The sequence below is a fragment of the Elephas maximus genome, chromosome 8, assembly GCF_024166365.1.
Source record: "Elephas maximus indicus isolate mEleMax1 chromosome 8, mEleMax1 primary haplotype, whole genome shotgun sequence".
NCBI lineage: Eukaryota > Metazoa > Chordata > Mammalia > Proboscidea > Elephantidae > Elephas > Elephas maximus.
Genome location: NC_064826.1, coordinates 93,211,712 through 93,235,663, shown reverse-complemented (window position 1 = coordinate 93,235,663; position 23,952 = coordinate 93,211,712). Strand labels below are relative to the sequence as shown.

At 39.7% G+C, this 23,952-nt stretch overlaps 1 protein-coding gene across 2 annotated transcripts in view; it reads left to right on the top strand.

The window, feature by feature from the left end:
• PDE1C (phosphodiesterase 1C) overlaps nucleotides 1–18,559 on the top strand; it is a 626,169-nt gene extending 607,610 nt beyond the window's left edge. For both annotated transcript variants that reach the window (XM_049894061.1, XM_049894060.1), the window contains 2 exons: nucleotides 5,465–5,524; nucleotides 18,044–18,559. In XM_049894061.1, coding sequence (XP_049750018.1) covers nucleotides 5,465–5,478 — 14 coding nt within the window. In that variant the 3' untranslated portion in view covers nucleotides 5,479–5,524; nucleotides 18,044–18,559. The remainder of the gene's footprint in view (nucleotides 1–5,464; nucleotides 5,525–18,043) is intronic.
• Nucleotides 18,560–23,952: the final 5,393 nt, after the last annotated feature.

Genomic DNA, 23,952 nt, shown 5'->3' with positions numbered 1-23,952 from the left:
AGCTTAATAGTATTAATAGGAAGCTGTTGGCCTAGAGAGGTGGGAGGACAGTGATGTGGCTTTTCTAGCAGACCAAACTAGCTTTGGAATTGGGTCTGCAACATCCTCAATATGACATCAGTTGTAAAATGCTACTATAAGTCCTGGCTCTGAAATAGAAGCTGTAAGGGGCCGGGTGGAAGTAACCACAAATCTAAACAGAGCAGGAAGAGCAAAAAAGAGAGACAGAACCCAAAGCCAAAATATCTTCTACTTAGAATGAGCCAAAATTCAATGAAGACATCTAATGCTAATTGGATAAGGCAACAAAGTAATATCGGTTAATTATGGCCAAAAACAAAAGCTGCATAACAAACCACACCAAAACTTAATGACAAATAATCATGTATTATGATCTGTGGGGTTGACTGGTCTAGGCTGGTCTAAGCTCTGCTTGGCTGGACTTACTTCTACATCTAAGGGTCAGGTGATGTAGGTTGGCCTTGGGCAAGAGAACTTGGCCCTTCTCCGTGTATCTCTCATACGCCTCCTGGGACCAGAGGACTTGCCTGGGCATGCCCCTCTTATGGAAATGTAAAGGTGCAAAGACACAGACAGAAAGATGAAGGGCTTCTTGTGGCCTAAGCAAGTTACTGGCACACAGTCACACACACCTTACGGAATGGCCAAAGCAAGCCATATGGTCAAACGTCAAGTCAAGAAGTAGGGAAATATGTCTTGCAGGGTTACCCTGAAAAGGGGCCATGGATTCAGGGTGGGGTGTAGAACTGGTACCAGTAATACAGTCTGCCACAGAAATCAGCAACTGGAGCATGACCTTCTTCTGGATAAAGTTCATTTTTGGTGCAGGCTATCAGAACTTTAAAATACCAAGTTTTAGGATATTCAACCAAAGGGAGAAATAATAGTCTTTGAAAAACAATAAACTGAAATCACACAGCAACAAAATAAGTACAGACAGATAAGCAAAAGGACCAATTCAAAATCAGAAATTTAAAAGAGCAAGCAAACATATATTCAGTGAGAATTTAAGAAGGGAAGAAAAACTTCATTGATGGGGTAAATTCACAGTGGAATATAACTTAAAAGAGAATAAATGTTGGAAGATAGTCCTGAGGACTTTAATCCAAACATAGTATAGAAAGGGAACCAAATAAAAAAAAGAAAGAACGTGAAGCATAAAACCCTTAGAAGAAAATATAGGTGTAAATCTTCATGACCTTGGATTAGGCAATGGTTTCTTAGATAGGACATCTAAAGCACAAGCAACATAAACAATAACAACAAAAAAGATAAATTGGACTCCACCAAAATTTTAAAATGTTTTATGCATCAATGGCTGTTATCAAGAAGATGAAAAGACAGGCTACAGAATGAAAGAAAATAATTGCAAATCATATATGTGATAAGAGTCTAGTATGCAGAATATGTCTGGATACAAAGATGTCACCTTGAAGACTAAGGTGCGTCTGACCCAAGCCATGGTATTTTCAATTGCATCATATGTATGTGAAAGCTGGACAATGAATAGGAAGACCAAAGAAGAATTGATGCTTTTGAATTGCGGTGTTGGCAAAGAATATTGAATATACCATGGACTGCCAAAAGAACAAACAAATCTGTCTTGGAAGAAGTACAACCGGAATGCTCCTTAGAAGCAAGGATAGTGAGACTGCGTTTTACATACTTTGGACATGTTGTCAGGAGGGATCAGTCCTTGGAGAAGAACATCATGCTTGGCAAAGTACAGGGTCAGCAGAAAAGAGGAAGACCCTCAGTGAAGTAGATTAACACAGTGGCTGCAACAATGAGGTCAAGGATTAAAACGATTTTAAGGATGGCGCAGGACTGGGCAGTGTTTCGTTCTGTTGTGCATAGGGTCACTATGAGTTGGAACCGACTCGACGGCACCTAACAACAGCAACAACATCCAGAATACGTAAAGAACTCTTATGGCTTAATAATAAAAAGTCAAATAACCCAATAAAAAGATGGGGAAAGGACTTGAATAGACATTTCTCCAAAGAAGATATACAGGTGGCCAATCAGCACATGAAAAGATGCTCAAAATCATTAGTCATTATGAAAACACAAGTCAAAACCACAATGATATACCACTTTCACCCACTAAACCAAAAAAACCCATTGCCATAGAGTTGATTCCAACTCACAGTGACCCGATATTAACCAAAACCAAACCCGTTGCCGTTGAGTCAGTTCTGACTCATAGCAACCCTATAGGACAGAGTAGAACTGCTCCATGGGGTTTCCAAGGAGAAGCCGGTGGGTTGGAACTACCAACCTTTTGGATAGCTGTAATCAAAAAAGGGGCAATAACAAGTGTTGGCGAGATAGTGGAGAAATTGGAACCCTCATACACTGCTGGTGTGATTGTAAAATGTTGCAGCCACTGTGCAAACAGTTTGTCATTTCCTCAAAAGATTAAACATATGATCCAGCAATTCCACTTCTACCTACATATCCAAGAAAAGTGAAAACATGTGTTCACACAAAAAACTTGTCCACAAATGTTCATAGCACCGCTATTCATAACAGCTAAAAAGTGGAAACAACCCAAATGTCCATCACTGATGAATAGATAAACAAAATGTAGTATCTCCATATGATAAAAAAAAAATGGAATATTATTTGTCAATAAGAAAGAATGAAGTACTGATACGTGTTACAACATAGATAAACCTGGAAAACACTATTCTAAGTGAAAGAAGCCAGTCACAAAAGGCCATATGTTTTATGATTCCATGTATCTGAAATGTTCAGAATAGGCAAATCCATAGAGACAGAAAGGAGATTAATTGTTGCCAGGGTTGGGAGGAGAGAGGAATTGGGGGTGACATCTAATGTGTAGGGGGTTTCTTGTTGGGGTGATGAAAATGTTCTGGAATTAGGTAGTAGTGATAATTGCACAACCTTGTGAATATATTAAAAACTACTGCATTGTACACTTTAAAGGGGTAAATTTTATCATATGTGAATTCTATCTCACTTAAAAAAGAAAAAAGGATGATAATGGGTGATAGATACAAAGGCTGTAAAAAACATCTCTCAGGTTTTGTAGTAGGGTATGGAGAGAGTGTTGGGCAAGCAGTACTTCAAGAGATGATAGCTGATAATTATCCAGAATTGATGAAAAACTCAGATTCTTAGAATATACACCCCAACTGCCATACATAAATGAAAATAAATTCATACCTAAAAAACATTGTTGGGAGATTGCTCAAAATTACGTCCAGGGTAAGAAAATCATAAATGCTACAATAAGCTGGTTATGATCAGGGGAGCTGCAAGCAGGTTGCTTAAAATAAAATGACAATCAACTGACAGTAAAATTCTCATTGGCAGCAGTAGATTCCAGAAGACAATGATGTTTCATCTTCCAAGCGATGAGGGAAAATAAAGCAACCTGTAATAGCTAAAATAGATAGATTATTAATCATGAATGAAGGCAAAATAAAAATATTTTCAGGTATTAAATGACATAATTTACTACCCACAGACCTTCTGTAAAAGAACATATTAAGCCATTTGCTTTAACAAGAGGAAAAGTGAACCCAAAGGGAAAGTGTGGTGACAGGAATTAATGGTGAGCACACAAATACATACACTATGGTGATAAGTTTGAGTAGCCATTGACTATAAAATAACGTCCTAATTTTGTGTTAAACAGAAGGAAGGAGGGATATTCAGTAGGGAGTTAAAGAGTGGTAAAATTGATTTTATCTTTGGTCAGAGCTTTTTAACTTCGTAACACAAAGAATCATCGGTAAAATAACTGAAATATACCCTGTAGCATCTCAATCACCAAATGAACAACGGCAACAAAGGGAATATAGAAAATGTGCTGACAGAGGGCAGGAAGGAAGAAAAAAGAAGCAAAGGTAAAGGATGGTAAACATGAAACAAAATTCAACAGTAGAAATAAATCCAGAAGATCAGCGATAACAATAATTGCGAATGGCTTAAACTCAGCTATTGAAATACAGAGATTATCTGATTAGATAAGAAAAACAAAATGTAGCTCCATCTATAGGGTTGCTATGAGTCGGAATTAACTTGACGGCAGTGGGTTTGGTGTTTGGGTTGCTTTTAAAAACACAGCATAAAAAAAAAAACCACACACACACAAAGTTCGCTAATATGCATGGCAAAGAAATGCCATGCAAATATAAAGCTGGCTCTTTGGAAAAAAAATTCATCCATTTTAACATCTGTATAGCATTCTATTGTTTAAATATGCCACAGGATATTTAATTATTACCCTATTGGACATTTCAGTTGTTTTCCATTTTTTTGGAAACAAGGCTTAACACAGTGTTAAGCAAGAAATCACGTTGCACCAGGATATATAACATTGAATACAATTTATACTAAGTTTTAAAACAAGCAAAAATATTACATATTTTTTATGGATAAAAATGCAATAATGACATGAATATATGCAGGGAAATAATAAACACCAAATTCCAGATGATGGTTTTCTTTGGGGAGAGAGGGAAGTATCTTGGAGGGATATCCTGGGTACTTCAACTCTACCTGTGATATTTAGTCTCTTTAAAATTCTTTTTTGAGCAGATATGTAAAATATTAAGATTTCATTAAACCATATGGCTAGTCCATGAGTATTTGCTATATTATGATTATTTATACTTTTATGTTTGCTTAAATTATTTGAAAGAAAGTTCTTTTTTAAGTGAAAAAATCTGTGGCTGTTTTCCAAGATAATTTTGTTTGGTTTCATGATTTCACATATCTGTCAAAGAAATGTCATGTTCTCCCTTTTGGACTTCTTGGGTGAGGTGGATGTTGGAATATAAGAATTCAGGTATGAAGAAAATTCTGCAAGTAAGATGTCTCAATCCAGAAGCCACCAGAGACCACGTGATTAAAGTGCTGCTCTTGTAGTTTCCAAAATTACCTAAGGGGACATCCTGGAGTTCCAGCACCAGAAAACCACCCTGGGAACATCACCTTGATTCCTCTCACATCTATAGCAAAGTGACTTTTGTATGATAAAATAATAGCACCTGCAGTCAGTTCTTTCCTAGAGCCAACTTTGCCTAAAGCGCCATAGGGTTTGTGAACCCAACCGAGCTCCATGGGTGGGCCATAAATGTTGGCTCTCACAGGAAGAGTGGCCCACAGCTTCACTACCAGTTGCAGTCATGACTGCCAATGATCCAGACTGGTCAGTGACTTCCATCCGAGCAGCTTGCCCAGGGCTCCCCAGTCCCATCACGTTCCGGAAGTGCTCCTTAAATGGAAAGGTACAGTACCGTAGATGCACATAGCTGATTGCTCCTTGCTGTGTGCTGCTGCTGGAGTGCACGGTAGCGTTGGCAGTAGATGTGGGTTTGCTTCTAAGCTCCACTGCCTGCTATAGAACCAGTTTGTGTGTTTAGATGCCCGCTGGCTTGCAATAATCTTGTTGTGTGTCCTGTTTTAGGGGACTACGGATAAAACGTCATCCAGAGGATTTCTCAGAAGAGAACTGTCCAGCTCTGAGGTCCGAAGACATTTTAGGAACCTTATATTTCTCTTACTGAAACAAAAATATTAAGCGTATTGTAAGTTATTGAAGGATTAACTTCAAAAATGATCATTTCTGATCCCCCCCTTTTTTTTTTTTTACTTCAGGTTTTTAACGATAAATACTTCAATATGTATTGCACCCCTACCAAATACCAGGAACAATGCTAGGTTCTTAACATGTATTATTTCATTTAATCCTCACAACAACCCTCTAAGGAAGGCATTATTGTTCCCATTTCACAGATTAGGAAACTGAGACACAAGTGGATTAAATAGCTTGCAGTCAGAAGGTGAAAGAGCCAGGATTTAAAGAGCCAGTTTGACTCCCAAGCCTGTGCTCTTTGCTCTGAGATTCATTGCCAGTGGGCAAAGACTGATGTCAAGTAGTCCATGTAGTTACAGCCATTCTTTCCCACGTGTACTCTGCTTGGGGATTAAATCAATCGCTGTGCATAAATTTCAAGCAGAGAGTTGGGGTGTGGAGGGACCCTGCACTATCTTTTAAGTGATGGCTTGATAGAGTGGTCTCTCTACAACTCTTTTACCTTGAGTTCAGTATAAAGGATGGCATTTGTCATTCTTCCTGTGCACTGGATCAGAGTTCACTTGTTACGTGTTGATTTTGCCCTTTGGGGCTCTGAAACCCTGAAGAAATTCATCTTTACAGACTTCTTCTCATAAAGGCCATTGTTAGTGGGGACAGAAGACATAGAGCTACTGATTTAGCCTTACATTTCTCATCTTCGCATGCACATGTGGAAAACTGCTCTTGTTGATGAGAAAAAAATCAAACAAAAGACTTAATTTGCATGATCTCCAAAATTGTTTTCTCTGTTGAAACAGCAAGCATCATGCACATTGTGCTTGCCAGGGCAAACAAAGTGCAAACGAAGACCTAAATTAAAGATTCCTATCTCCTTGCTGGAGGGCTTTCTTATTCTTTTTTATATCCTCAGCATTAAATCTCAGGGCTGCAGGGCATTTGATAGGTAGCCATTGTTGGATAAGAACAGAGCTAATTATTTTTATTTAATGGCTCCTCTCCTTTCACTTATTTGCGTGTGTGGGGGTGGGGTTTGAAAATTACCCCTCAGTGCTTCTCTATATATACATAGTGAGACCTGTAGAATGAGCTGAATTTGTCGCATTTATGTGAAACAAAGGTGACTGAAACTTAAAAGAAGAACTTACTGACATTCTTCTTGAACAAACATAGGCAGCAAATCTAGGTATCAAGACATTAATGAAGCTAGGGAAAATATTAGGCTCACTAGATTCCGAATGGAGCCCTGGTGGTGCAGTAGTTATGAGCTCAGCTGCTAACCAAAAGGTCAGCAGTTCGAATCCACCAGTCCCTCCTTGGAAACCCTGTGGGGCAGTACTACTCTGTCCTATAGGGCTGCTGTGAGTCAGAAATGACTCAACGGCAACAGGTTGGTTTTGGTTTAGATTCCAGTTAACTTTGCCAGCTGGTAAACGTTCTAAGAGATTTACTTATTCTTTATTAAGTGGGAGATTTACAAAGGTTAATGAGTCTGATGGAGTGTAGTTTATTCGTTCATGAAATATTTTTCAGCCCCTACTTACTGGTATCAGTACTGGGATTGATAGGTACTGCTCCTATCCTCATAGGGTTAAATTGTCTAGGGGATGAAGCACGAAGGGCTATCTCAGCATCTGAAAGACTAGGAATTGGCTTCCCATGAAGATGACTCCAAGAGTTATTGTAGCTCAGCATAATATACACAACGAATCTTAAGAATCAAAAGTGATCTTGTCATTTTCCCAATTATGCCAAGATTAGAATTCAGGGATTGAAACCCCTTCCATCCTGTCTGGTTGTTTAAGTCATACTTTCCATCTGGGATTTTGGTACTCCTTGACAGTCATGGTTAGGTGTTGCTCAAAGTGATTAAATGAACCCCCGTATTTTTAAATTGCCTAACTATTTTAGAATGTGGGAGATATATTTTTTGCTTTGCTTTGAATGGCACTCGATTTCAGTTATCTAGTTTTAGTTATCCAGTGCTGCTATAATTGAAATATCACAAGTGGGTGACTTTAATGTACAGAAATGTATTTTCCCTCAGTTAGGAGGCTAGAAGTCCAAATTCAGGGCACTGGCTCCAGGAGAAGGCTCTCTCTCTCTTCAATGTGGGGGAAAATCCTTGTCTCAGCTTCTCTAGCTGGCTGTCCTTGAGTTCCTGGGCTTGTAGACTGGCCTGCCTCCTCCATCTTCAGATGCTGTGGGTCTTCCCCCGTGTCTTCCTTCTTTTGTGCTTAATCTGCTCTTTTATATCTCAAAAGTGATTGGCTTAAAACACATCCTATACTGATAAAAAAAAAAAAAAACTGATATGACCTTATTAAACATAACAAAAGCCTTATTGTCAAATGAGATTACATCCACAGCTATAGGGGCTAGGATATACAACACATATTTTTGGGGGACAAAATTCAATCACTAACACTCTTGCTCTTAACTCTGCATCAGATGTCATGAATATCCTGTTTGTTTTCCAAGTGTTTATATTTATTTAGAAAAGGTTAGCAGACTTTCAGGGCTGGCTCTTCTTGTGTGGTTTTGCTTACAGTCCTCAAATGATAGCATCAAATTTGTTTTCTCAGACAAAAAAAATGCTTTTCCATTTCCCAGAACCTGTCTTCACAGTAGACCCAACAGGAAGAACAAAATATAGTGGAAAGAAGAGAGGAAAAAATGTATAATTTTGAAGACCACAGTGACTTTAACAGATGAATAAAAGGACTCCCCCCAGTCAAGGAGTTTGTCATCGTGGTCAAAGTATCAGCAGCATTGGATGATTCTTCGCAGTTTATAAAACCCTGTGTGTGCAGAGTATTATTATTGCCTCTTTATGACTATGAGGAAGGAAAGGGTTGGAGAGATAAGAACGGTAGTTCACAAACTTGTTTGCAGACTGGGATTACCTAAACCAAAAAAACCCTGTTGCTGTCGAGTTGATTCCAACTCACAGTGACCCTGTGAGTTGGAGGACAGAGTAGAACTGCCTCATAGGATCTCTGAGGCTGTAATCCTTACAGGAGGAGCCTTGGTGGCACAGTGATTAAGTGCCCGGCTGTTAACCAAATGGTTGGCAGTTCAAACCCACCAGCCACTCTTCCTGAGAAATATGTGGCAGTCTGCTTCTGTAAAGATGACAGCCTTGGAACCCTGATGGAGTAGTTCTACTGTGTCCTATATGGTTGCTATGAGTCGGAATTTGACTCGACAGCAATGGGTTTGGTGGGTTCAAATCACCTACCTTTCGGTTAGCAGCTGAACACTTAACCACTGTGCCACCAGGGCTCCTTTGGAATTATCTGGAGAACTTAAAAAATTCCTGAGGCCTTAGTCCCACCCTAGGTATTCTGTTTTAATTGGCCTGGGGTACAACCTGAGCATCAGGGTTTTTAAAAGCTCTCCAGGTGGTTGTCATATGTCGCTAGGGCTGAGAACTACCAACTTTGAATTAATTTCACTCAAGATCATGGAAGTCACCTGTGGTCATCTGGCTGAATTCCTTGTCTCCACTGGCTTAGACTTTCAGACAGCGCTTCAAACTGAATTTACATTCTACTCCAGATATACTGAATCAGGATCTACAGTTTAACAAGATTCCCAGGTGATTCTTATGTATAATAAATTTGGAGAACCACTGCTGTACTACTACTCAGAATTAGTCCCTACCCAACAGCATTAGGATCCCCTGGAACTTGTTAGAGATGCACATTCTCAGCAGGGGTTCAAACCTTAGCAAACTGGCTGGAAGCCCTGCTCTCAGAATATCTGTTGACATTCCATTTGGGCCCTGTAGGTGAGGAAAGAAATAAAATCAATTACTTGAGTGAATTATAAATCAGAACCTTTATGAAGTTCCTTCCTGAGCCATTACCACAAGTTGTATTAAAACCAAAAATCAAACCTGTTGCTGTCAAGTCAGTTCCTACTCATAGTGACCCTATAGGACAGAGTAGAACTGCCCCACAGAGTTTCCAAGGAGCGGCTGGTGGATTTGAACTGCTGACTTTTTGGTTAGCAGCCACAGCTCTTAACCACTGCACCACCAGGGCTCCACAAATTGTATTAAGGGGGTGATTTGCTCTTGCTTTAGGGAAACCTTGATTAGAGCTACTAACAAGTACATTCAACAATCCAGTCTGTAACACAAGTATATACTCAAATATTAATAGAATAAATGAGGTATAATTTTAACTTGACTCTTTTAACTTATTATGGTAGTTATTAAAATGTATTTTGAACTTTGACCCAAGGTTATTTTAAATATGGGAGGAAGAGTCTGGAGTCAGGCTGCTTGAATCTGAATGTAGACCCCTTCATACTAGCTGTGTGACCTTTGGCAAGGCTCTTAAACTCTTTAAGCCTCAGTTTCCTCATCCAAAAATGTGGTAATAATAATGCTCACCTCATAGGATTGTAGGGAAGATTAAAGCCTGCATCATGTTAAATTCTTAGCATTGTGCCTAGAACCACAGTTAGTACACAATGTACATTAGCTATTTAATTATTTTATCATAGCAGTTCCTGAAATGAAAATCATAGGCTCAGTTCTTAAATTGTTCCATCCTCAGTGAAGCCGATGTTAACATCCCAACCACTTGCAATTCAAAACTCAAGGATGATTGTGGGCATTTTTCTAAGGACTTTCCATCAGCCTTCAGGCAGACACCACAAACAGAGACTGATTTTAGAAATGCAACGTATGGCAGTGGGATTTTGCTCTTCATGTAAAACTACATTTAAGAGGCAATAAATGATTATTTTTCATTTTGTTAGTTTAGTGTATGTGTTGAATATGTTGGTGTGTGTGTATACTGTCGGTGCTGATAGAAAATTTCCATAGATGGAGATGTCTTCTCCAAAAATTGTGTTATGGCTTTTTTTTTTTTTTTTTTTTGGAAAGAGAAGAAAACATGTCCAACACTTCCTTTTTTAAAAAATCTGCCTGTATTAGAATTTATTTCCAAGTGAAGAGTAGGCCAAGTTGGTGCCATTTGAGGTAATGCTCTGTAATCCAGATTCAGAAATTCTCTGTATGAAGATGCTATCATACAGCAGTTGGTGGTTCCAAAAGATCACACTGGAGTCACTGGGGATCAAAGGAATGGAAAAGGGTTCTAAAGGAAATCATTACTGAGCTCAGGGGAGTGCAAGCAGGCCAGAGATTAGATGAAGACTGGTGACTGTTCTCTCTGGTCTCCCTTCACTTAGTACAAACCATGGACGGACTGGAATGCTCGGCAAATTAATTTAATTTTCTGCTGAACATTCTCTGACATGCTCCCTGATAAAGGGGGTTCCCTAGCCAAATAAAAGTGAGAAAAACTACATGCTATTGGCTGTTCTTAAGAGTCACAATGCATAAAGCCATTATTTAAGGCTCTGAGAAGTCTTGTCATGAAGATACTGATTTAAGTTTGTTGTTGTTGGTTGCTATCGAGTTGATCGTGTCTCAAGATCACCCTGTGTGTGCAGAGTAGAACTGTTCCATAGGGATTTCAAGGCTGTGACCTTTCAGAAGTAGATCACCGGGCCGTTCTTTCAAGTCGCCACTGGGCGAGTTCAAACTGTCAACCTTTCAGTTAGTAGTTGAGTGCTTAATCAATTGCACCACCAAGGGACTCCTTGGGTAATAGGAGAGTAGTATAAATAATACTGATCAAGGAACTGAGTGCTTATTTATGTTTTAATAAATAACTAACAGCTAACAAATATACTAAATTGGTATATGAGTAATCTGAATCTATTTTCTGGAGAAGAATAATTCTATGCAAAAGTCTCCCGCTACTACTTCACCCCCTCCCCCCCCAAAATAAGCCAGCATATAAAATGGTCTCAGAGAGAGAGAGGGAGAGTGAGAGACAGATAGTTAAATCTGTGATGGTGATGACGGAGGAAGAAGGGTAGGTCATAGACACCTTTGGGAGGAATCATGGTATTTATGAAAAAGTGAAAGTTAAACAGATGAGAATTCAAACCTCCTAAAAATCAACTCTTATATTAAAAAAAAAAAGACAACATTGTGTGTATTTGTATAATAAAGGGTGATGATGTGTCAATTTTTGTCTCAAACTTCTCTTTCCCGAAGCACATTTGAAAGTAATATAGATATTGAACTTGCCAAGTTCTGTCTCTCTGCAGAGATATGCGCCTTTGTCCATATCTTCATTAGCTAATTAGATGATTTTCTCCAAGGAAATTGCCTTAAGAGGTGAGAGCAGACTTTTTGAATGTGTCCCCAAGGGAAAGAAGTGTCCGGCTAGCTGATAATCAAGCGTGTGGGGGGGGCCTCTTTCTGGTTTTGGTTCTTCTCTACAGAGGGAGAATTGTAACAGAGCTGGCTAGGTTCAGCTGTGGGAAAGGGGGAAGGTCAGCGCTCTTCCACTACCTCAGGAATAACCTGAAGATAATGAAGCAGAGTCCCCTGGAGTCCACACCAACATTCCAGAGGAATGGTCCACATTAAATTCAAGATGGCGCCATCACTCTTGACTCTGCTGTTTTGCCCTGTCATCAAATCACGTTCCCCTGCAGAGCGGGAAAGGTAATGAATGCATACAAAACAGCACTTCGTGGATTTTTCCTCCACATTTTGAATTAGGGTGACAGCAGGCATATAAGCATTTCCACGATCTCAGTTGGGAGCCGATCTCTATCAGCAGGTTCAACTCTATTTGCAGCGACTCCAGTGGCAAGGAGAGTTTTTGTTCTGAACCAGAATTCCAGCAAACAGTAAATGTTTCTTCATGCTGAGAAGTGGGAAATTCAATAATACTTTGGCTGGGTTCATGCTGAGTAGCGAAAATGGGATGAATATGGAAAGGGACTGTGGCTTGAAGAGCAATGCATTAGCTAGCCCAGACATTTGCAACAGCCGGCTTTTAATCTGAAACTCTCGCCTCCACTCCATTCTCTGGGAGAACAGAACTGTTTTTATATTTGTTCCTAGATTGTTTTGTGCTGTGATCCCTCGTTTATCCTAAAAAACAGAATTAAGCACTCTGAGATCTCAAAAAAGATCTCTGTTCTTCTGCATATATTTGATTATGTCACTACGGGACCATTTGCTGAAAGTCCTTACTACATGTTGTTTTTGTAGTTGCTGCCCAGTCAATTCCAACTGATGGCAACTCCATGTGTGCAGAGTAGAACTGCTCCGTGGGGTTTTCAACGGCTGTGCTCTTTTGGAAGCAGATCACCAGGCCTGTCTTCCAAGGTGCTTCTGGATGGATTTGAACCACCAAACTTTCAGCTAGTAGTGGAGCATTCAACTGTTTTCACCACCCAGGGACTCCTAGGCCAAGTCAAAAGGCCAAGCTGATGTGGGCATTAGGGAACTGTAGTAATAGTGTTGCTTATTATACTTGAACACTGTCCTGTAAGTCAGTCACAGGTTTCAGAGGGCGTTACTGGAGTGGAAGTCCATAAAGATAGGGATTTCTGTTTTACGCAGTAGGCGCTCTAAGAAGTTAATGAAGGACTGTTAATCTGTAGGCTGTGAAAAGTGTTCTCAGTTATGGGCTCTCTGAGATGTCTAGTACTAGAACCCAAAGTGAAAGCAGTTTTACCAACTTTCTGTTATATATGATTTTGTAGCATAGCTCTGATACATGATTCTGTAGAAGAAAGTTTTGTAGTATGTTTCCTTTTTTAAAATTAATATTGTAATAGAAAAATTAGAAAATGTAAACAACCAAAAAGAAATGAAATATCAATAATGTTTGTACTACTAAGAAATAACTACTGCTATGATTTAACTGTTTTTCCAGATTTCTCTATTCACATATTTATATATTTTTATAATAATAAGATTATATATATATATATATATATACTACTTTTTTCACTTAACATTATTACATGAACTTCTATTTATGTTAATAAATGGACACATAGATCTTTTTTTATACAGTGAAACCTGTGAGAACTTGATGGGACTGCCTTGTTTTTCTAGGTCTTGTGAGTTTTCCACCCTTGACAGGGTGCCTTCTTACCACTTTTCTGTCACTCTTTTCTATTCGTGGAAAATATTTGAGTTTTCCTCCTCTGACAGGTTTCCGCCTTAAAGGTTCTGGCTTTTGCAGGTTTTTCTGTAGTATATTTCAAGAATGTACCAGGATTTATTTAACCGATTCCCAAGGATTGTACACCTAAGTTGTTTCTAACCTTTTGCTACGATTGTAAATACCATGACATTTCCCATTATTGGAAGAGCTCTTTTTTCACAAGGGCAGCCTCAGTGATCTAGCAGGTCTGTCTCCCCAGCCTGACACTTCAAGCTGACCCACCTGGGCATCACACATTCTTCTGACCCTTGAGAGCTAACATTTGAGACACCAGCTCGACACCAGCTCTGCTCATTCACACCTTTTTCCTGATTATTATCTCCAACTTGTTTTTTTAATTATCATATTAACATGCTTATATTTTTATTCACTTTTAAGTTGTCTCACTGGCTGAGCACTTTTCAACAGAATCAAGAAGGGGAAGAAGTAGGGCAGGTGGGTTGGGTGAGGACAAGGAAGGGGGAGAATCTGTCAGTGCTTAACCTTCTTCTGTTTATAGACCTGCAGGTTAGGTGATGTATCTTATTACTACTACTATTACTCATTAAGGAAACCCTGGTGGTGTAGTGGTTAAGTGCTACGGCTGCTAACCAAAAGGTCGGCAGTTTGAATCCACCAGGCACTTCTTGGGAACTCTATGGGGCAGTTCTACTCTGTCCTATAGGGTCGCTGTGAGTCAATCAACTCGATGGCAACAGGTTTTTTTTTTTTTGTATTTCTTACTCACTAAAGTCCATACTTTATTCAGGTAACCTTATCTTTTATCCAGTGTCTTTTTTTCTGTTCTGGGATCTTACTCAGGATACTGCATTCTACTTAGTTATCAGGCTTCCTTTGCCTTTTCTTGGCTGGACAGTTTCTTACACTTTCCTTGTGTTTTTGATAACTTTGACAGTTTTGAGGCATATTGGTGAGGCATTTTGTAGAATGGTCCTTAATTGGAAATTGTATAGTTTTGTTTTTTTCATGATTAGACTGGGGTCATACTTTTTGGGAGGAAGACCACAAAGTGCTGTTCTCATCAGATCATATCAAGGGTACATACACTATCAACATGACACATCACCGTTGGTGATAACCTTGATCTCCTGACTGAGGTAGTGTTTGTCAGATTTCTCCACTGGAAAGCTACCCTTGTCCGCCCTTTCTGTACTGAACTCTTTGGAAGGATTCACTATGTGCAGCCTACACTTAAGGAGTGGGGAATTATGCTTCATCGCCTTGAGGGTGGACTATTTATAAATTATTTGGAATTCTGCTGCATGGGATATTTTTCTATTCTCCCACAATTATTTATTTATCCAATCATTTATTTATAGTAGTATGAACTTGTGGATATTTACTTTACATTTTGGTTTATAATCTAATTCTGCTTTATTTATTTTATTGCTCAAATTGTTCCAGCTTTGTTCATTGGGAGCTCTTACACTTGGCTTCTCTGTTCCATCATTATGTTTTTTTCTTTGTTTGTTTTGTTTTTGCTCATTTTCTTACTTTCTGAAAATACAAGATGCTCTGAGCTCATCTTGTATATTTTCTGCCATAGTCCTAAAATCAGCCATTTCTTTAGAACTCTGGTCTCTGATTATTTTTTTCTTTTTTCTTTGAACTGGTTTCTTCTACCTTTATTCTAAATATATAAAGTCAAATGCACAATTACCTTTTCAGAAAGGAATCTCTTTTCTAAATCACACAAGGTATGTACCTCAAAAAGGGTTTCTTCAACAAAATTTTCACCAGACTATTAAAATGGTATTTGTGAATTCATATTTTTAATGAAAAAATCATGTGGATGCTTTTTTCAGATACATGGTAACCATCCTACTAGCCTGTACAGTCTATGTTGTTGTTGTTGTGTGCCATCAAGTTGATTCCAACTCATAGTGACCCTGTAGGACAGAGTAGAACTGCCCCATAGGTAGAACTGTGGTTTCTTTTAATTGGAGAATGTTGTTAAATCGAGATCTGGTGTCATTACTTCTAGACCCTCTCAGCTCATATAGTAAGGAAATATGTGTGTGCACTAATCCCTGTATACACATAGCTATAAATATTTCAATGTGTAACCGCTTAGTAAACTACATGAGTCCATACTGTTGTCTCCAACCCTAATCCATTATCACATGGATCATTCTAGCCTCCTCCCGCTGCTTATCTATAAACTCCCACCCCAACAGTAAGAAACCTGGCTCCCACCATCTGCCACTCATTTACTTAGTTGTTCAATTCCAGTGTATATGTTTAGCCCATGAAAAACCCATTGCCATCGAGTCTATTCCGACTCATAGCTACACTATAGGACAGAGTAGGACTGCCTCATCGAGTTTCCAAGGATCGCCTGGTGGATTTGAACTGCCGACGTTTTGGTTAGCAGCTATAGCGTTAAGCACTGTGCCACCAGGGAATTATAACTTGAACCTCCTTGGGAAATGAATTTATCAACTGAAACACAGTGCTTATTACAGCATCTTTGGCCTTTAGTCTTACAGACTCCACTCATTTCTGAAGTTGCTTAGGTCAGCCTTTTTTTCCACACAAGGGAAAAGTGAGGTTGCTCCTACATTTGTAATGCAGTTAGCTTGTTTTAATACATTCTGCATTCCATCCTGGAATACCCCATTCTGTTAAATGATTTTTTTTTTTTTTTTTAATTTTTGTACACTAAAATTCAGTCTTTGTTCTTTCAGGTCCTATTGGGTTTGACGAATGCATATCATGTATCCACCTTTACAATATCATAAAGAATAGTCTCACCACCCTAAAAATCCCCCGTGCTTCACTTATTCATCTCTCCTTGCTGCCCTTGAATCCCTGACAATCCGTTTTTTTTTTTTAATCATCTTTATCATTTTGCCTTTTCCAGAATGTCACATAGTTGGAATTATACAGTATGTAACCTTTAAAGACTGGCTTCTTTCATTTAACAGTACACATTTAAGATTCATTCATGTCTCTATGTGGCTTGATAGCTCATTTCATTTTTATCACTGAATAATATTCCGTTGTAAGGCTGTACGACCATTTGTTTATCCATCCACCTATTGAAGGGCGTCTTGATTGCTTCCAGTTTTGGGTGATTATATGTAAAGCTTCTACAAAAATTAACGTGCAGGTTTTTGTATAGATGTAAGTTTTCAAATCAGGCAGGCAACTACTTACGAGCACGATTGCTGGATCATATGGTAAGACTATGCTATGCTTAGCTTTGTAAGACACTGCCAGGCCGTCTCTTCCATTTTGCATCCCTCCCAGCAATGAATGAGAGTGCCTGTTGTTCCGCATCCTCCCCAGCATTTGGTGTTGTCATTGTTTTGGATTTTAGCCATTCTTATAGGTACGTGAGGAGCCCTGCTGGCAGAACAGTTAAGCATTTGGCTGCGAACTGAAAGGTTGGCAGTTCGAATTCACCAGCTGCTCCTTGGAAACCCTGTGTGACAGTTCTACTCTGTCCTATAGTGTCACTATCAGTCGGGATCGACTCCACGGCAATGGGTTTGGTTTTTTTTTTTTTTTTTTGGAATAAGTATGTAGCGGTATCTCATTGTTGTTTTAATTTTACAATTCGCTAATGACAAAGATATTGAGCATCTTTTCATGTGCTTATCTACCATCTGTCTATCTTTTTTGGTGAGGGGTCTGTTCAGATCTTTTGCCATTTTGTAATGGCTTGTTTGTTTCCTTACTGTTGAGTTTTAAGCGTTCTTTGTATATTTCTGATAGAAGACCTTTATCAGATATGTGTTTTGTAAACATTTTTTAAGTGACATGTTGTATGTATTTTTTTTTTTTTTCTCAGCACTTTAGGCTTGCATGCCAGTTTCCAAACCTACAAATATATACAGTATTAAATGCTGGTTAATGATATGGCCCTGCTAACCCATGTTCGCCTTCCTGTTCCCAAAAATGACCCCAGTGCTCCCTCTCGCTTCCATAATCCCATCTATTTGTTATCAAAGAACCTCAAGTTCAGGGGTCAATGCTGTCTATCTTTAGTGATTTCTTGTCTTTATTTATTTTAAGTGAGTGATCAAGATGATAATGTATTTATTCATCTATCTGCAATAAGGTTCTCAATGGGAATTCAAGCCCCTTTGTTTCCCGTTTTTAGAGGAAAGAGACAGGTCTAGGGACTAAGAAGTTGCCCTCAATATTTCTATCATGCCATGTCATTAGTGGGAGTCCTGGTAGCACAGTGGTTAAGAACTCGGCTGCCAACCAAAAGGCCAGCACTTCAAATCCACCAGCCACTCCTTGGAAACCCTATGGGGCGGTTCTTCTCTGTCCTGTAGGATCAGTATGAATCAGAATCTACTCGATGGCAATGGGTTTTAAGAGTTTGTTATTAATGAGGCTAACAGTTTTCTGTCTTCCTTTCCATGGCCTCCAGTCATCAAGCCTCCTTTACGCCATTTTAAACGCCCTGCTTATGCATCTAGCTCCTATGCACCTTCAGTTCCAAAGAAAACTGATGACCATCCTGTGAGGTATAAGATGTTGGACCAGAGGATCAAAATGAAAAAGATTCAGAACATCTCACATAACTGGAACAGAAAATAGGTCAAAGGGAAAGAAGAGAAGGAAAGGAGAGACCTACCTATCTGCTTCTCAGCTCTCGCTAGTGACTCCGGGGATGCCTCCAAGACTCTTGGGGAACTCTGGGGCCGATACTACCATGGTTGACTCCACCAAAAAAGGCCATGTGAATGCTGTATATGAGTCCCCACTTTGTTGTTAACGTTGTAAACTCATTAACCACTGGTTTGGGGATCAATCCAGAGCCCAACAGCAAACCAGTAAGAGAGTTGTCTAATGTCACTTTTACTGGCATACATAGCTTTTTCAAACCCCTTCAGGAAAAATTGAATTCCTTCTATTGTCACTGTTTCCATCCCTGGATGTTGATTTGCCCCATTAAAAAAATATTAGTTTAATAATCATCATAGTAAAAGAAAAAAAGTCCAAGAACATCTTTTCCAGTTTTAAATACACCTATTTAAAATTTCAACAAATACGTAACTTTCAAAGTAAAGGCATTCAAAATAAAATTGTACTTCTAAATGTAACAGCCTTAGAGAGAGGAGAAGGCTCATGAGTTATGTTCATGGATATTTCTGAACGCAGACTTCACAAAGCAGATCAAAGTAAAAAAAAAAAAAAAAATTTTTTTTTTTTTTGCTTCTCATGGCGTACCTCATGCCCGATAGCATCATTGCACTTTTAAGGATTTGAGAGTTAGTAGGAGATGCATTTTGATTCAGCTTCCCTCTAATCCTTCACTTTTGCCCAAAATAGACAATGTGAGAAATCAACAGAATGACCATGCCTCAGAGACTCACCCAGGAGATATCGATTTGGTCTTGTGTTCCTGGGGCAGGAGGATGTAAAATCCTGAACCTAGCGCAAATTCCTTATTCTCATATTTTCCCCATAAGATTGGAGATGCCCTTAAGAGAAATTTCAGATCGCTTTCCCAATAGACCACAAACTCGATGCCCTTGGGAATCCCAATGCTCTCGTTGGGTTGGAAGGAGCTATTGGTGAACTAGAAGATTCTGTAATTCACCTCTCTCCATGGTGGCATTTTTAGCCTTTCTGTGTCTCTCCCTAGAGCTTTTCCTTTGAGACCTAATCACAGAAATGGCAAGGTTCAAGGCTAGAAATAGCCTTGGTCCCTTCAGAAACAGCCTGGTACAGTGAAAAATCTAGATTTACTGTCAGGTAGGTCTGATCTCCAATCTTTGCCCCATCAATAACTAGTTGCAGGTTCTCAGCCTAATGGCATAATTTTTAAAAGCCTCAGTTAGCCTAACTAAAAAGTGGGATTCATAATACCCATTTTGCATTTGGTGATGAAGATTAATGCTAATATAGTTTCTGAGTGCTAGTGCTGAACCTGGTGAGTAATAGGTGCATGAGCAGTGTAGCTCCGAGCCCTCTACATCTAAAACAGGTACTCCAGGACACTCCCACAAAGAAAGAGCTGGGCCTTCATGGCCACACTCTTTGGGGATTGACCATAAGATTTAGCGTCCTCTCCTTTCCTTCCCCATACCTCATTTCAGATAAACTGCAGTTAAGCAAGTTGAGCCAGCTCCAGAGATTAGTGCCCATCATGCTATTGACCAATTTATGTATAATGTGCTTTATGATGGTGTTTCAGGGACATTTAATTAGTATACAAAACAATCACTGTGACTTTTTGCTAGGGAAGCAATTGTAATTCTTAGCACCCTGCCTGATGCCTAGGCAAGAAGATTCCTTTGCAGCCTTGTAATGTCTATTCCAACTCAACAGGTCATTTCTACATATTTGTTGATGCTTTAGTGCTCGCTGCCCAGAACCATTTGACCACACAGTGAAACTGCCCGTGGAGTAGTGGCCTCCTTGCTACCCAGTGGATCAACCAGCAAAAGATGGTTGCTTACCTATCTCTCGATACCTTCAGTCTTAAAGGTTTTCTGTGGCTGTGCTTCTTGGTGTTGGAAGCCATGATCCAGGGGAAGAGAGTTGGCTCCTTCTGTATTCTTTTGTCCCAAGATGTTATTTTTCAGCCTTTGCAAATATTTTGACTGAGCAAATGTACAGATGTTAAGATTCTTCATTGCTACCACGATTTTTGCATGATGGATTGTATAGAAATGCCAGATTATATTCTTACAGCAAATAAAAAAAATGCTTTTAAAGGACTTTCCTGCATGTGAGTCATCATTTTTCTCCTTTGGGATTCACCTGGAAAGAGCTAAATTTCCCTGAATTTTGGCACCATTCAGTTCTGAATATTTGTCAAGGTGACTAGTATAACTTATCCTTTACAATTTGCTTTCTGATTATGTCAGTGGTAGCTTTTTCATTAGAAACTCCTCCTCCTCTCTGTGTCACTGACCCAAGACATTAATTTGTTAATATGAGTAACCCAGAATAGCATCTAGTCAGTAGGGGATCACCAGTGTTAACCATGCTCTGTTTACATCATTCTAAGTTAAGCTGTAGAGCTAGTGGCTAAGAAATGAGACTTGAAGTTAGAAAAGGCTATAATTAAATCCTGGCTCTGCCTTTTGTTTGCTCTGTGATATTTACCGAGTTAAATAACATCTCTGAACTTTAGTTCCCTCCACTATAAAATGAGAATAATAATAATATTTAACTCAGCATAGCACAGGGCTGGGCATATACTAAGGACTCGATAAATATTTGCTGTTATTGCTCAGAAAGAGAGTGGAGAGTGGTAAAGAGAAGTTAGGCTTTCAGATTTGAGCAATGTGCCTTACTAGTTCTGTGACATCAGGCAGATTGTTACTCAACTACCGCTTCAGTGAAAAGGAGTAAATAATTTAACTGTGTGTTACCCATTTGACTGTTCCCATGTTGTCCAGGTTTCTGTATCACTCTGCTCTTTATTCTTTAATATGTATTCCTACATTTAGTAGGAAAACTGACATCCCTACCCCCATTGTTCTCCAGGGCCCTATGCCTTTGGAGTTCTTGAACTTCCATCTACTAGGGTTATCTCTTGTTGTCTGACCAATCCCTTGTATCTCATTCCCAGCACTTGCTGTCTTCATTATGTTCCTATTCACCTCATTTCTTCCCCACCCCCACTTTTTTTTTACTCTCCCCAAGCTCCACTCACACACATCTGCTATACAGAACAGATTTTACCTAAAGGCTTGGGATCACAGTACAGCAGGAGCACTACTTACATTTCAAATTCAAGAACAACAACAACTGCAATATCAGCTAACCTCCCTTTGTAGAGAGTTTCTCATTGACTCTGTGTTCCTTGGAGCCCTGGTGATGCAGTGGTTAAGAGCTGGGCTGCTAACCAAAAGGTCAGCAGTTCAAATCCACCAGCTGCTCCTTGGAAACACTATGGGACAGTTCTGCTCTGGTCTGTAGGGTTGTTATGAGTCTGAATTGACTCAGTGGCAATGAGTTTGGTTTGGTGTCTTCCTTAGGCCCAGATTTGCCTCTGTCTTGTTGGATTTCTCCTTGTACCAAGGCTTTTCTCCTCCAGTCTTGAACCCTGAAATCCCTGTGACTGTACACAGCAGTCTGTCTCTTACTCTACACATTCTACACACCGCACAACTGGTGGGCATTCTCACTGCTTATGAACTCGCTGTACCACACAAGGGGCATTTATTCTAGGTCCTGCTTCTATAAGCACAAAGAACAGATAGAAGCTTTGAAGTGGTTTCTCTCTTTAAGGGAATACAATTCTTAGGCAGTTCTCCCTCCCCACTAGTCCCTGTAAGAAAAGGGCAGTATAGATATGTCTTCCCTCTTCCCAGAATAAGCCCTCAGGAATTCTGTTCCTCCTTACCCCCCATCTAGTTATAATAGCAGAGGCTTTGATGGTTCAGTGGTAGAATTCTTACCTTCTATGTGGGAGACACATTTGATTCCCAGCCAGTGCACCTCATGGAGGCTTGTATGTATGTCACTATGATGCTGAAGAGGTCTGTCCATGGAGGCTTTTTGTCACTATGATGCTGAAAAGGTCTCAGTGGAGCTTTCAAACTAAGAAGGACTAGGAACAAAGGTCTGGAAATATACTGCTGAAAATCAGCCAATGACCCTGTCGATCACACTGGTTCCAACTACAACTGCTCATGGGGACGGTGCAGGACAGGGCAGTGTTTTGTTCTGTTGTTTATGTAGTCACCATGTGTTGGGGGGCTGATTCAATGGCACCTAACAACAGTTATAATAGTAACCTCACGAGGGTAGCACAGTGACTGTGCTCAGAGGATGCTAATTCTCTTCACTCCTACCTCTTCCTACTGCAGGCCAGTTAAGCCTTATCATGAGCACAGCCACTGAGCTTGGGAAATAGGAAAGGCCTTTTCCCACTCTACACTTTAGAATCCCCTGGGTTAGAGGGAGGAGGTGGAGATATTGTAAGTTGAGGATTTACATCCAAGTTACTGTGGTGTTGCAGTGGTCAAGCACTCAACTGCCGAAACCCACTAGCTGCTCTGCGGGAGAAAGTTGTGGCACTCTGCTTCTGTAAAGATTATAGCCTTGGAAACTGTATGGTGCCATTCTACTCCGTCCTTAAAGGTTCTATGAGCTGGAATCAACTCGATGGTGATGGGTTTAATGGGTTAAGAAGAAGCCTGGTGGCACAAACAATTAAGAGCTCGGCTGCTAACTGAAAGGCTGGTGGTTCAGACTCATCCAGTGGCTTTGCAAGAGAAAGATCTGGCCGTCTACTTCTGTAAAGATTACAGCCAAGAAATACTCTGGGGCAGTTCTACTCTGTCACATAGGGTTACTATGAGTCGAAATCAACAGGACGGCATCCAACAACAGCAAGCCTGATGGAAGACCACTTACTCATCTATAAGGTTTGAGTTTGTCTTCCTGCTGGCTGACAGCTTCATTTGATCAATTACAATTTTTTAACCCATTTCCAAGTTTGAAAAAAATTCTATTTAGCCAAGATCTTGGCTTATTGGGAATCTGTCAAATTAGGCTAGAAGGGAGGATACCTTAGGGCTAGAACGAGGGGGTGGGTGAAGGATTAAAGACTTGGTCTCCAGGCTCTGTCCTGGGCATAGTGCCTGGTGCCCATAGCAAGACCAGTTGAGGCAGGAGAGGACTCTGCAGCGGTCCCATCTTCTCTGGGACATACTAGAAAGTGGGTCTTGCTGTTGGCGAGTATTGTTTTTAAGACTAATCTAGGAGGCTTATGAACACTCATTATAATTTTATGAACTTCAGAGAACATGAAAAGCTCCTTTTTGGCAATAACAAATGATAATAACAATGGAATACTACTCTCATCTACTTATTTTAATGTTTGACTTGGATTCTCTGAATTTTCTGTGGCATGCTTCATTTGGTACACTTGGGTAAGAGGTTCAGCTGACCTGTGCTTATAGAAGCACCTTGACCACAATCTGTCATTATGAAATGATTCACTTATGGTCGTTGCCCTTTGGATGACTCACTGAATAAAGAAAGATTCCACACTTTAACACACAAATGTAAAAGGATACTAAATAAATAAAACAACTGAGGTGAAATTGTCCAATCTGAGCTGTTGAAAAAATGAAATTATAGGACACAGCTCTAGCACAATAGATTTCAAAATTCAGTAAATTTTTTTTTGAGACTACACTAGTTCCAGGCACTTTAAGATATGCTAACATATTTAACAAAATCTTCGTGGGAAGGCATATTATCCTCATTGCTGACGGGTAAATGGAGGCTCAGAAGGTTTAAATAATTTGCTGAAGTTTGCTGAGCTAGTAATAAAGGCAGAGAGGAGATCCAGATGCAGGTCTCTGC